This window comes from Lagenorhynchus albirostris, chromosome X, assembly GCF_949774975.1.
Source record: "Lagenorhynchus albirostris chromosome X, mLagAlb1.1, whole genome shotgun sequence".
In the NCBI taxonomy this organism is placed as follows: domain Eukaryota; kingdom Metazoa; phylum Chordata; class Mammalia; order Artiodactyla; family Delphinidae; genus Lagenorhynchus; species Lagenorhynchus albirostris.
In genome coordinates this window covers 70,961,268-70,973,848 of record NC_083116.1, presented here as the reverse complement: position 1 = coordinate 70,973,848, position 12,581 = coordinate 70,961,268, and the positions used below count along the sequence as shown (strand labels likewise).

The 12,581-nt window shown below is 51.6% G+C and overlaps 1 protein-coding gene across 1 annotated transcript; it reads right to left on the bottom strand.

Moving 5' to 3' along the window:
- Positions 1-5,970: 5,970 nt before the first annotated feature.
- On the bottom strand, positions 5,971-9,614 carry LOC132513119 (uncharacterized protein CXorf49 homolog). Its single transcript, XM_060137311.1, has 3 exons — positions 8,349-9,614; positions 7,513-7,669; positions 5,971-6,011 (listed from the first exon to the last, which is right to left on the bottom strand). Exons 1-3 carry the CDS (start codon positions 9,612-9,614, stop codon positions 5,971-5,973), a joined length of 1,464 nt encoding a protein of 487 aa, XP_059993294.1.
- Positions 9,615-12,581: the final 2,967 nt, after the last annotated feature.

Below are 12,581 nucleotides of genomic sequence, written 5' to 3'. Positions count from 1 at the left end.
GCAGTATGCCCCTGCCATGCTCAGTCACTGGCTGGGAGCTACCCAGAGGATGTGGGATCTTGGCACAAACAATGGTGGTGCCAGAGAAGTGGCAGCTGGCACTTGCCAATCTACTATGTTCCCTGCAGTGGATCGGAGGGGCATGTTTCTATGGCCACCACAAGGAAGCAGAAGTCATTTCCGTTTTGAGTGACTTTGTGGTGGGGAGCATAAGGACACAGGAAGTAAAGAAAGATTGGGAGGGAAATGATGGGATTTTGGATACATTAAGGTTGTGTTTCTTATAGGACATGCAGGTGGAATGCACTTAGAAATTTGGTTCTGGAACACCAGTGAGGGGTCAAAGCTAGAGAGAGATACAGACTTGGGAGTCATTCATTCCCTCAGTAAACTTTTATAGCAGTGTTTTTTCAAACGTCACCATAACCTTAGAAGTTCCTTGCATGGAAGCTCCAATTCCTTTCCCTTCACCCTCCTCAGAAGTAACCTCTATCCTTTGTCTTCATCGTTCCCTTCCTTTTCTTTAGTTATTCTCTACATAGGTTCATATTCCTAACAACGTTGGTTTTGCTGCATCCTTTGGTCTTTATGTAAATGGAATCATTTGTGTTGTTTCTGACTTCTCCCGTGTGATACTGTGTAACTGAGATTCATCCCTGTTGTCGCATGTGGCAGGCACTTGTTCATTTTCATTGCTGTACACTGTTCCACCAAATGAATATACAGTAGACTCTCATTATCATGATAGTTATTTGCAGTCTATAAAGTTGCCATGAACACTGAATTAGGCAATCCTGAAACATTGCTCCTAAGGGAAATACAATTTCAAGTTCCTACCATCCGCTGGTCACAACATTTTCATCGACTGATCGCTGCGTAATCATGTTTCATGTGTGTTTCTGTTTAAAGGCACTCTATTTAATACAAATATTATTGATTCATTAACACTGACCTCACAGCCAACAGCATTATAAATCATGCCTGAACAAGGTTTATGTAACACACATATTTTCTTGAGTGCACGTCATAGTCATTTTGCACTCAAGAACACTAGACAGTACTTCAGCACTAAGCTTGGAGGCCATCTTTAATTATGAAATCACCAACAAAGAAGCACAAAAATGCAAACTATGTGGCACCAAATAAATCATGAAAAGGACACTTGCTTGCAGTATGAGACTGAAACCAGAAGGCAGGGCGTCACCTTGTTTGACCTCAGTTGGGAACATATTCCACCAACTCAAATTTTTCACAGCTCTCTCGAACGAGGAGGAAAGCACTCTGGTACTGGTTTGTGGTTAAAAATGAATTTTAGCAAATAGGGGAATTTGCAAGTATGGAATCTACAAATAACAAGAATCAACCGTATCTCAACCTATGTATCCATTCTACTGTCAATGGGTAATTTGGGTTGTTTCCATTTGGGCAGATATTATTCATAGCGCTACTATAAACATTCTGGCGCATGTTTCCTGGTGCCCACGTACAAGAGCCTTCCAGGGCAGAGCTTTCCAACTTTTGGACCTGGGACTTTGAGGCCTTCATCTCCAGAGACAGCCTGACAGCAGCCCCTGGACCGCTTGGTTCTGGCCCTGAACAACTTTGTCATCTTACTCCTGTATGCCATACAATCATCATTTTCTGTGTGAGCCATAGAATCAAATGGCTGGGAAGCTGTGTTCCAGTGCTCATACTTAGGACTGAAATTGTCATCTCGTAGGGAAAGAAGATTTCCAACATTACTAGATCATGCCAGAGTTTTTACAATGGGGTCATGCTAATTTCTACTGCTATCAACAGTGTTTAACTGTTCCACATCCTCATCAACATTTGATATTAACAAAGTACAAAATTGTTGTCAATCTTGTGATAGTGAAATGGCGTCTCATTGTAGATTTAATCTGCAATTTCTTGATTAGTAATAATATTAGTAATAATATTGAGCAGCTTTTCATATGCTTGGCCTTGGGGATTTTCTTGTCTATGAGGTGTTCATTTAGTGTCTTTTGCCCATTTTCCCCTTGGGTTGTTTGCATATTTATTTGTGGAAGTTCTTTATGTATTCTATACTTTAATTCTTTGATGATTTCATGTTATGTAAATATCTTCTAGTTTTTAGCTTGCCTTCACTCTTTTTATCATACCTTTTAACGAACAAAAGCACTTCTTTTTAATTTTTCACAGCACTTTATTATGAAAAGTTCCATACAAGAAGATCACGGGACTTCCCTGGTGGCACAGTGGTTAAGAATCTGTCTGCCAATGTAGGGGACACGGGTTCGATCCCTGGTCCCAGAAGATCCCCTATGCCACGGAGCAACTAAGCCTGTGCGGCACAGCTACTGGAGCCTGTGCTCTAGAGCCTGCGTGCCACAACTGCTGAAGCCTGCGTGCCTAGAGCCCATGCTCCACAACAAGAGAAGCCACTGCAATGAGAAGCCCGCGCACCACAACGAAGAGTAGCCCCTGCTCACCGCAACTAGAGAAAGCCGGCGCGCAGCCACAGAGGCCCAGCGCAGCCAAATAAATAAATAAAATTTTAAAAGAAAGAAGAAGATCACAAGATGATCCGGGAAAGTTGAGGGGGGTACTTGCTGATCATGGACCACCTTCGCTCTCACCAGATGACCTTGCTTCCCATTTCATTGAGAGTATACAGGCAATCAGAAACAAACTTCCCTCATTCATAAATAGTTTTCTCTATTTTGGATCATTCCTATCAGCATACAAGTATGTTGTCGTTTCTCCCAATTAAAGAAATGCTTCTTTTGATTCCAATTTCCCTTCAAGCGACACCATTTTTCTCTGCTCACCTTCACATAAAAACTCCTTAAGAGTCAGTGTATACTTGCTGTGTCAAATTCTTCTCTTCTCATTCACTCTTTCTCTCCTTTCCATTTAACAATTCTCTATTGAGGGCTTACCACATGCCAGGTACTGTTCTAACACATGGTGCTACATCACTGAGAAAAACAGATGACGTTCCTTCCCTCAAGAGCTTACATTTCTGTCATAGGCCTATTGGCAATATTTTCTCAATCTTCAACTATGTCCATTCCTTTGTTGTTGGAAATCACTTTCCTGGGCCCAGTTTCAATCTTTATTGGTTGCCTAGAGTGTCGCTCCTAGAACACTCCTTTACCAAAACCCTAAGTGGGATCTTCTGCTTCCTAGAACTAATGTCTTCATTGTTCTTGGTTTACCACAGTGTTTTGATGGGACTCATTCTCCAGGTACCATGGGTGATAATTTCTTTTAAGACTTTGCATGAACAAATATTACCTTTAATATTACCTTTAATTTCATGCTTATTTGATAGCTGATATATAATTTCAGGCTGAAAAGTTTTCTGACTTTCAATGTCACTTTTGAGAATGCTGGTACTATTTTGCATGCCATTATGATTCCCAAGCCTTTATGTATGACACATTTAATTTTTTTAGTTACATATATTTTGACTTATTACATAGTAAAATTAACTTTTTTGTTTTCAGTACCATGAGTTTTAACACATGGACAGATTTGTGTAACTATCACCACAATCAGGATACAAAACAGTTCCATCAGCCCCAAAATCTCCCTCATTCTGCTGCTTTGTAGTCAAACCATCTCCCCCATCCCAAACCTCTGATAACTGGTGATCTGTTTCCCATCCCTATAGTTTTACCTTTTCTAAATATTGTACAAACACAATCACACAGTATGTAACATTTTGAGACTGGCTTCTTTCATTTAGCATAATGCATTTGCGATTCATCCAAGTTGTTGCATGTATCAAGAGTTCCTTCCTTTGTATTGTTAAAAAATGTTTCATTTATAGATGTATGGTTTTATTCGTTCATCTGTTGAATAACATCTTGATTGCTTTCAGTTTGGGGTGACTATGAATAAGGTTTCTATGAACATTCTGTTAACATTCATGTTAACATTCTATTAACATCCATAGTGTGCACTGGGAAGCGAGTTCCTGTGATGGCTGTCTCCAGCCTGTAGTTAGCTTCACTCTCTCCAGAGTGTCTGCAGGGACACATGACCTGGAATGACTGTCTCTACTGGTCAGAGGCAGGTCCAAGGTCTAAGCTAGCTCTGTTTCCTCGAAGTGCACACACACTCATTGGTAATGGCCTCAGCTCAGTGGGGAGCAGTGCCGGAGCAAGAGGGGCTAGAACATAAGCCTGGTACAGGCTGGGTGGGGCACTGGGTACATTCTAGGAATCCAGCCAGAGGCCTGGGCAGCAATCAAGCCCACCTTCTCCAGGGAGGGATTTGAGGCGAAGGATTAAGTCCCACGAACGTTCTTTTCTGACCCTGAGGTCTGTGACTGTCCCATCCCACCTGTGGTCTGCCCACCTGAACTCGTGCCATGGACTCTGGAAGGGAGTCAGGGTGAGAATATGGGGGAAGGGTGGACCCAAGTGCTCCCCATTGTCCAGGTGCAGTCACTCCTTACTTCCCATCCTCACTGCGCCCATCCTGCCCCTGTCCCGGGTAGCTCATGTTGGGTGGCCTCATATATGGGTCCCCTGATTCTAAGATGAGCTACTCTGAGGAGCCACCCTTCCCAATCTCATTCCATCCACACCCACAGTAGTTGTCAGACATCATAGGATCACAGAGTAGGATCGAGAGCCACCTCCAGCGAATCCAACATTTCGAGCATCCCGACACCCTGTCGTGGGGGTTGGTGACTTCTGCATCATCCCCCTCCTATGTTTTGGGAATTTAAGGACAACCCTTGAACAAAACAGATCCGACTCTTCCTTTTGCTCATTCAATGCCTTACAGAACCTGGACCAGCCTCTACTCCCTTTACTCCCTGAATCACATCTTTCTCCCTCAAGGGAGATTACCCCTGATTACATTTATTCACACACAGGGACACACCGTCACCAACCTTGAATAGCCAATCTACCATCATACCCCCTTTTGTGTAGTAAAACACCGGTCTTTCGGGAAGGGTGTCAGGCACAACCACTCTTGCCTCACTCAAACACAAATCTGTCCCTCTGAGTCTCAGGCTGGTACAGCCCTGGGTCCTGGCTGAGGGAAGGAAGTGCTCCCCAACCTCAAGTGAGGGGGAAATCGACCATGGAGTTCAATCTCGTGTGTCCTAAAGAGGCAGTCTGGGAGATTGAGCTGGGACACGGAAATATCATTTCCAGGAAAATCTGTGTCACGGGGCTGGTGGAAGAGTATTTGACGGGGACCATGCAACAACACAGACCTACTAACCACACTCGCCATAGAACCTGACAGGCCAATTTCCACTCAAGGGTGTACAGACGACCCGGCTGGAGGAGGGTGGTCAGCTGGCTAGGGCAGGGAGGATGTGAATGCTTCCAGATTGGAGCTCTGGAAGGGGGTCATGAGTTCCTGCTGATGGGAAGGGTGAATGGCAGAGATGAATGGGAACCGCCAGACCCCAGAGGAGGAGGGGGGTTTGGAGAGAGCTAGAAGAGGGCCTTCGGGGGAAAGGGAGGACGTGCCAATGTGGCCAGGCAGAGCACACACAGGACCCAGACCTGGGACACTCCGCTGGCTTGACTGCAGGGATGGTAGCAGAGGCTGGCCCAGAGTCCCCACCACAGGATGCCACAGATACCGTTCTGGAAAAGGCTCTGACGTGGAGCAGCGCCCCGCCCCGGCCCCCTACCCCGACCCCGACCCCTACCCCTCCAGAGAGAAGGCAGAACACAGAATATGAGAGGTACTTTAATTGGAAACTGCTGTGAAACTGGGGCGGGGCGGGGGCAAAACAAGGGGGAGAGGAAGCCCTAGCTGAGGCAGAACAGGAGGGAACGAGCTTGGCCACAGCTCCAGGGCCCCAAACAGCTGCTCCTTTTGCAGGAAGACGCTGGGCTCAACCTGTGAAACAGCAGAGTCAGGGAAGAGCCTCAAGCCAGGGCCAGCCCCCAGCCCTGCTCAACAGCCAGGACTGTGGGAAGGGGTACGGTGTGTGTAACACTCACTTCAAAGGGTCTGCAACTTGTCAGCCAGGTACTGCATGGCGGCTGCAACAGGGACAGGCATTAGCAGGCGCTCCAGACAGAGGGATACAGAAGCCCGTCCCCCTATCCCCGTGAGGAACCGCCTAGCCCTGATACCTGAAACCCCTCCAGACCCGATGCAAAGAGCTCTGGGCCTGATCACTCCCCACCACCCAAATTGAATGTGGAACCGGTTCCTAAAGGGAAACAAAATGTGCCAGCAGCTCTCATGCTGTGGGCCGTGCCACAACCACTCAGAACTTGTCACACACACAAACAAACCATCCAACAAGAACCTTAGAAGCCACACCAAGCAGCAGTTCAAGGGAAAAATCAACGAGGCATCTCTAAAAGTCCTATCAGAAGGACATTCCCTAGGACTGGTCTGGTTGTCAAAGTGTGCATGCAGTCCAGACAGTACTTTGCTATTTGTACACACGCCCAGTTGTACATGCACAGCCAGCTCCAGGGCCAGGCCTGAGAGGTTCTCCTCCCCACAGGGATGATCGTCCCTGCCAGGCCCACCGCACCTGCAGCCCACCCCCACCCCAGGTGCCCACCCGGGTTCTTCACTAAGACACCGCTCTCCGGCCCTGGTTCCTCATACCAAGTTGCTCCTTAAGTTCGTCTACTTCTCTCTTTAGCTCGAGACACTAGGCCAGCAGACAGAGGAGGAAGAGAAATGATTAGTATACTCTGGCCTCCTCTCTCCTCCACCTTCTCCTCTCCCCCGGGCCCTCCACCCCAAAGCCGGGTGGTCAGACTGGCAAGGGCTCCTCAGTGGAAAGGAGGTGGGCTCCCTCCGTGGGGTACGTGATGGGGGCAGGGGAGGGGGAGCCCACACATGTCAGCTGAACTTGGACCCAGATCCCACCCTCGAGTTTGGGCCTGCATTTCCAGGATGCAGAGGAAGCATTACCCAAGGACAGCAGGGCGTTCCCAGTGGCTGCTGCTGCGTTTCCGGTCTTGGGGGATGGTCAAGTGGCCCCCGGTCACCTGAGAGGGAAAGGACACACAATCCAGCTTCCCAGGCTCCCAGTGAGGTGGAAAGGGCCAAGCGGGCTCTAAAGTGAGGTGAGGCAGCACCACCCTCTGCTGGCAACCAGCCGCCCCTGCTCTGCCCAGCAGCCGGAACCTTGTCTCTGGGCCTGCCTCCCCTGTTCCCCGGGGGCAGCCATTTCGCCATTGTGGTCCCCAAACAATGTGGCTCTGGATTCGACCCTCCCAGAGCTGCAGCCACAGCCAGCACGTGGGAGAGCAATGTGGCCGAACAGGACTTAACAGAAAAGGCTGTTCCCCTGCAAGTCTACACCCGGAGCAGCTGTTTGGGGCACTGCCACCGATCACCCCGGCCGCACAAACCCCACACAGAGGATGATGTGGCTCAAGGCCAGCCCTGCCAGCACCCCGTCTCCTGTGGGAGAAGCTGCCTGGGAGCAAGGCTGTGCCCCCGGCAGAGACAGAGGCAGAGGTTTCTGTCCTCAACCCCTCTTCCCTCCCCTCATATCAAACCCACGACACTCACCTGAGGGGGCAGGCCCCCTGGGCATGACTTCTCCCTGGTTCAGGGCCAAGGGTTCTGAGTTTCCTGGATCTTGGGGGCCTCTGGTGTTGACGTCGCCACTGCTGGCTTTTCTACGATGCATGCGCAGACAAGATGTCCCTGGCCTGTGAGTGAGCAGCTGAAACAAAAATTTCTCACCGATTTGGACTAAGGAAGTGTGTGTGTGTGTGTGTGTGTGTGTGTGTGTGTGTGTGTGTGTGTGTGAGAGAGAGAGAGAGAGAGAGAGAGAGAGAGAGAGAGAGAGAGAGAGAGAGAGAGAGAGAGAGAGTTGTGTGATTCGGGCCAGGGTGAGGCAGGGAATTGGGAAGGGAATTGAAAGGCTGATCTCATTAGCACTTTCTCCCTCAGTCAGCCCCAGGCCAGCAGGCAGAGCTGATCTAGGCACAACAGTGGGACACTGAGAAAGCCCAGGCCCCCTGCAAGGAAGGTCTGGGGAACAGCTAGGAAGGAGGATTCAGGAAGCTGGTGAGTCTAAATACTGAGGCTTTCCGGGGAAGCTTTTAAGGGATCCCCCGACCCAATTCAGCTACCAGCCCTCCCTTCCATCCCAGCCCAAGTCTCTCAGAGGAGGCTGGAAAGAGGCCAAGGGTGGAGAACCGGGCCCAGGACACCCGAAGTGCTACCTTAATGTTTGTCCCTAGGAAAAGGAGCCCGATCTGGCATCGTAATGACCCAGTGACCGAGGGGCACCCAATGCTGACCCGTGAGGGGTGGACAGAGGCACCATGGGTGAAGACGTGTGCCCTGGGTGCTGTGGGGGGGGGAGTGGGGAGAGAGGAGGAGCATGGCCTACTCACTTGGCCCTTTGGGGCTGGGTCTCTATTTGGGTCCTTATCAACTCCCGCCACCGCCTCATACTCCCTTGCCCACCTGACCACGGATTTCTTCCCAGCACCACTGTGCTTGGACTGTTTGGTTCCCGAAAGGACCAAGGTATAACTCTTGGGTCTCCCAGGCAGCGGAATACCAGAGATTGGGGGGAAGGTGGCCGGTTCCACGGGAGTTGCCGAGATTCGCTGCCCCCGGGAACCGAAGGTTCCCCCCAGGGCAAGTTTGGATGCTCCCCCAACGGATTTCTTCTCCTGGGCTCCGTTCTTCCTAGGATTGACCCGCGGCAGGCCACCTGCAGCAGCAGCAGAAACAGAAGCAGCAGCAGCAGCTCCCGCGTAGCTGGGCTTGCTGCCCCCCTTGCCCCACAGCACGCTCTGCATTTTCTTAGGGGAAGAGATGCCCTGCTTTCCCACGCCCTGCCTTTCCACAACCGAAGAGACTCCTCGCGGAGCCGAGGACAGGGAAGAGCCTGTCACGTGAAGGAAATTCTCCCTGATTTGGAACTTCGAGTGTCTGGGAGTGTCCCCGGGATCCTCGGGTCTGCTGGGCTTGGCCTGGCCTCCTCCTCTGCGGTAAGTGCTCACCGTCATCAGCTGTGTCTCACTGAATTCATCTGAGGACTCGGAGTCGGACAGCAGCCAGGCCAGGCCTTCCGCGGAGCGCCGCTGGCGATCCGCAGCCACGTTCAACTTACGGTTAGTGCCTCTCTTAGGGTTCCCCAAGGCCCGGTCCGCTTCAGCCCTACCAAGGTGGCGAGGGCCGGCTGGAGCCTTCGGCCCCTCCCCACAGCTCTGGCCGGGCGCTCCTCGACCGCCGGGACCCGCCTCGAGACGCAGTGTCCACACGGTGGACACTTCGAAGTCGGTGGAGCTCACCGGGGACGGGAATATGAGGATGCCCAGCACGTCCTGGTCGGTCAGTTGCTGCAGGTTGGCCTCCTCAGACTCCTCGATCAGGTCCAGGAGGTCCCTCTTGTGGTCAGCTGGGGAGCCAGGTCGGCCTTCGCGGCCCCACTGCACCGGCCCTTGCGCTTCCAGCACCTCCCACTCCAACTGGAAGCCCTCGGGGTCCGGGAAGCCGCCTGCCCCCTCGCCGCACCGCGGATCCCCAGGCTGGGACCCTGGGTCGGGTCCCCGTGGGTCTGCAGGGCCGGCTGGGCAGAGGCCGGCCTGCTCCCTGCCCTTTGGGCCGAAACGCATTCCCCACACATACACCTCATCCGGGGAGCTCATGTCGCGACCCGGGCGGCCCCAGAACCGGGGCGACGGTCGATGGCCCGAGTCGCGGTCGCGGTCACGGTGGGATAGGTGGGCGGCGCTCAGAGGGCAGCGTCAGCCACCTCACGCGCCGCAGGAGCTCGCCTCAAAAGAAAGGACGCGCCACTTTCAGCGCGCCTCCCACGTCCGCGCCGCGGCCTCCTCATTGATCCCGTCCCCTCCAACCAGCGGGCGCCTTGTTCGTCAGCCCCCTCGAGCCCTAACCAATGCGGTCGAGGGCCTCTGGTTTGCTCGCAAGCCCCTGGGCGGTCCGGGTGAAGGGGATGGTGGTGAAGGGGATGGTGGGAGTGCTTCCCTCTGTCAAGCCTCTGGGCCCGCCTCCTCTGGTCCCGCCTCCCCTTTCTGGTTAGAGTCACAGCTCTGAGCCTCCGTTTCCCATGTATACAGGGGGTCGAGGGCGTCGGCGAGTGAGGGCGCCGGGCTCCAGGGGTGGTGAGGATGAAACGTCAAGATGGAGGCGCTGGATGCCTAGCACGCGCCGAAAGCATTTGCCAGCCTCCCTTCCACCGCAAGCCTTAAGACCCAACAGGAGAATGGGCACAGGAGTCCCGCAGTCAGTGATCAGGGGTCGGCCAGAGAGCAAAGGGATCGTATTTTCGTTCTGTAAGGTCTCTGTCTCAACTGCTCCGTTAAATGTGGTTCAGCAGACGTTATTGGCAGGCGGGTTTGGCGGATAGACTTGGGGTTGGCCTCGCTCCATCAGTCCTTCCCCCTCTCTGAGGCAAATTCAAAGAAGAGGAAATCGCAGTGGCCAGTTACACCCCAAAAGGTGCTCCCCACCGCTGATCCTGGAGATGTGAACTAAAACCACGAATCGGGTTTCACACACTAGGTTGACAACCTTCAAAGAGCTTAACCATTCCGAGGGTGGGAGAGGTTAGGAGCAAACCCCTGTGGCGGTGGTGCAAGAGACGCATTTGGGAGGTAATTTGGCAGAATCCATTGAAAGCAACTTAGTGCCGGCACGCACTCTGTGCCTGGCACTCTTCTAAGCGCTGGGCATAAATAATAATGCATCCGCGTAACACGCCTTTAACTAGTACCAACTATTACTGGCCTCTTCCCGGTGAGGAAACAGGCACTGAGAGGTTCGGCCACTGGCCCAAGGTCATTCGGCTCGTGGGGATCAGCGGCAGAATTGAAACCAATCAATCTGACTCCAGAGTCCTTGCTTTTAGCCCAAGATCTTTAAAAGGAAGGAAGAAAGAATCTATTTCCTCTATGCTCCTGCAAGTCCGCTGCCTGGTACTTCTTCCAGAGACACGCTGGTACCTGTAGTGTACAAGAACACATGCACAAGGGTGTTGGTGATGGGAAAAACTGGGAACACTCCAAATTCCCGTCAGTAAGGAAATGGATGAATGCAACGTGGCTTAGCATCCAGTAGCATAAAGCGTGGCAGTCCAACGGAATGCATCAGGCCATTCTCACAGCTTTCGAAAGCATCCGCCTGACTTCCAACTGCAAGTTGCAGAACGATGGCTTTGGATTCACATTTGTAAGGTAAATCACTTGCGTGCGTGGGCAGACGCACACACACCAGTCAATCCTATGTAATATATGAGAATTCATTTAAGTATATGTACAAGTATGTTTTAAAGTTTTGAAGGACGCACAACCAAGGCCTACCAGTTGTGATGGCGGTGGGTGTGGATAGCCAGGTGTCTCTCAATTTTTCTTGGAACTGTCAGTTCTCAGCTTCCCTGAGCTGAGCAGTACTGATGTCTGGGGAGTGGTGCCTCCCTTGGTTTCTATACGGCCCATGGGTGTTAGAATTTCCCGTGTCTGCCACCCTACTCCTACTCTGACACCGCTCCATTCCTCCCATACCTTCCTTCTGCTCCTTCCCGTTCATACTCCTCTGTCTTCAGTCACCTCTCTCTCCTGCATCCTGCTCTGGCTGACCTCCTGGAGAGTCCTGGGGTGTCTGAACCCCTCTTGCCTGTGGAACTCAAAGGCCCAGTTTTCTGGGTCTGCACCTGAGAAGCTGGCCGTGCTGGAGCAGTTTCAGAGCAGGGGAGATTGGGTGCACTGTAAATCTGCAATCCTCCTCCTCGAGCCTGCCCCCGATGGTGCCTGCCCGTTTGTGGATACCGCCCTCTTCCACTTCTCCCAGTGACTTTTTAAGTCATGGTGTGCTATTTCAAATATGTTAAAATGGATAAGGAAGGATATAGCAAAATCTCCTGCATCCACCAGCACCCTAGGAAACATTACCAGTGGATTCAGTGGAAGCCTCCGTCTTCCCTCTCACCATTTCCATTCCCTTCCTCCCTCCCCCAGAGAGAGACTCCCAGAACTTCTTCTCACCTTCTCCACTCTCTTCGTCCCTGTGGCTCTCCTACCTCCTCTTCCCCTGCACCCTATATGTCTCCAATGATGTCACTAATCTCTGCTTTAGCCCCCTATGCTCACCAGGATCCAATACTGCTTTTGACTTACTCTCTTGGCCTGGGGTGGGAGCCAGTGTCAGAGGTTCCTCTTGGCTTTCCCCACCGTGATAGCTCTTACCCTGCAGAGCAGTGACCCAGTGTGGAAGTCATTGCTCCAACTGCCAAGTGTATCACTTATCATTATCAGCTTGGGGACTGGAGAAATGACTGCTATTTTGGTCCAGGGACCCATTCAGCTCACTGTGAACCGGTCTCTATTCCCAACTCCTTTTAATGTATCCATTCTACTGTCAATGGGTAATTTGGGTTGTTTCCATTTGGGCAGATATTATTCATAGCGCTACTATAAACATTCTGGCGCATGTTTCCTGGTGCCCACGTACAAGAGCCTTCCAGGGCAGAGCTTTCCAACTTTTGGACCTGGGACTTTGAGGCCTTCATCTCCAGAGACAGCCAGACAGCAGCCCCTGGACCGCTTGGTTCTGGCCCTGAACAACTTTGTCATCTTACTCCTGTATGCCATACAATC

Bases quoted from the DNA above. Each gene is read 5' to 3' on its own strand.
- LOC132513119 (XM_060137311.1), bottom strand. From the start codon at position 9,614: ATGAGCTCCCCGGATGAGGTGTATGTGTGGGGAATGCGTTTCGGCCCA. The intron at 7,670-8,348 runs GTGAGTAGGCCA...TTTTTGTTTCAG, and splicing joins ACCCAGCCCCAAAGGGCCAA to CTGCTCACTCACAGGCCAGG. The intron at 6,012-7,512 runs GTGAGTGTCGTG...TCCCTGTTGCAG, and splicing joins CAGGGGGCCTGCCCCCTCAG to CCGCCATGCAGTACCTGGCT.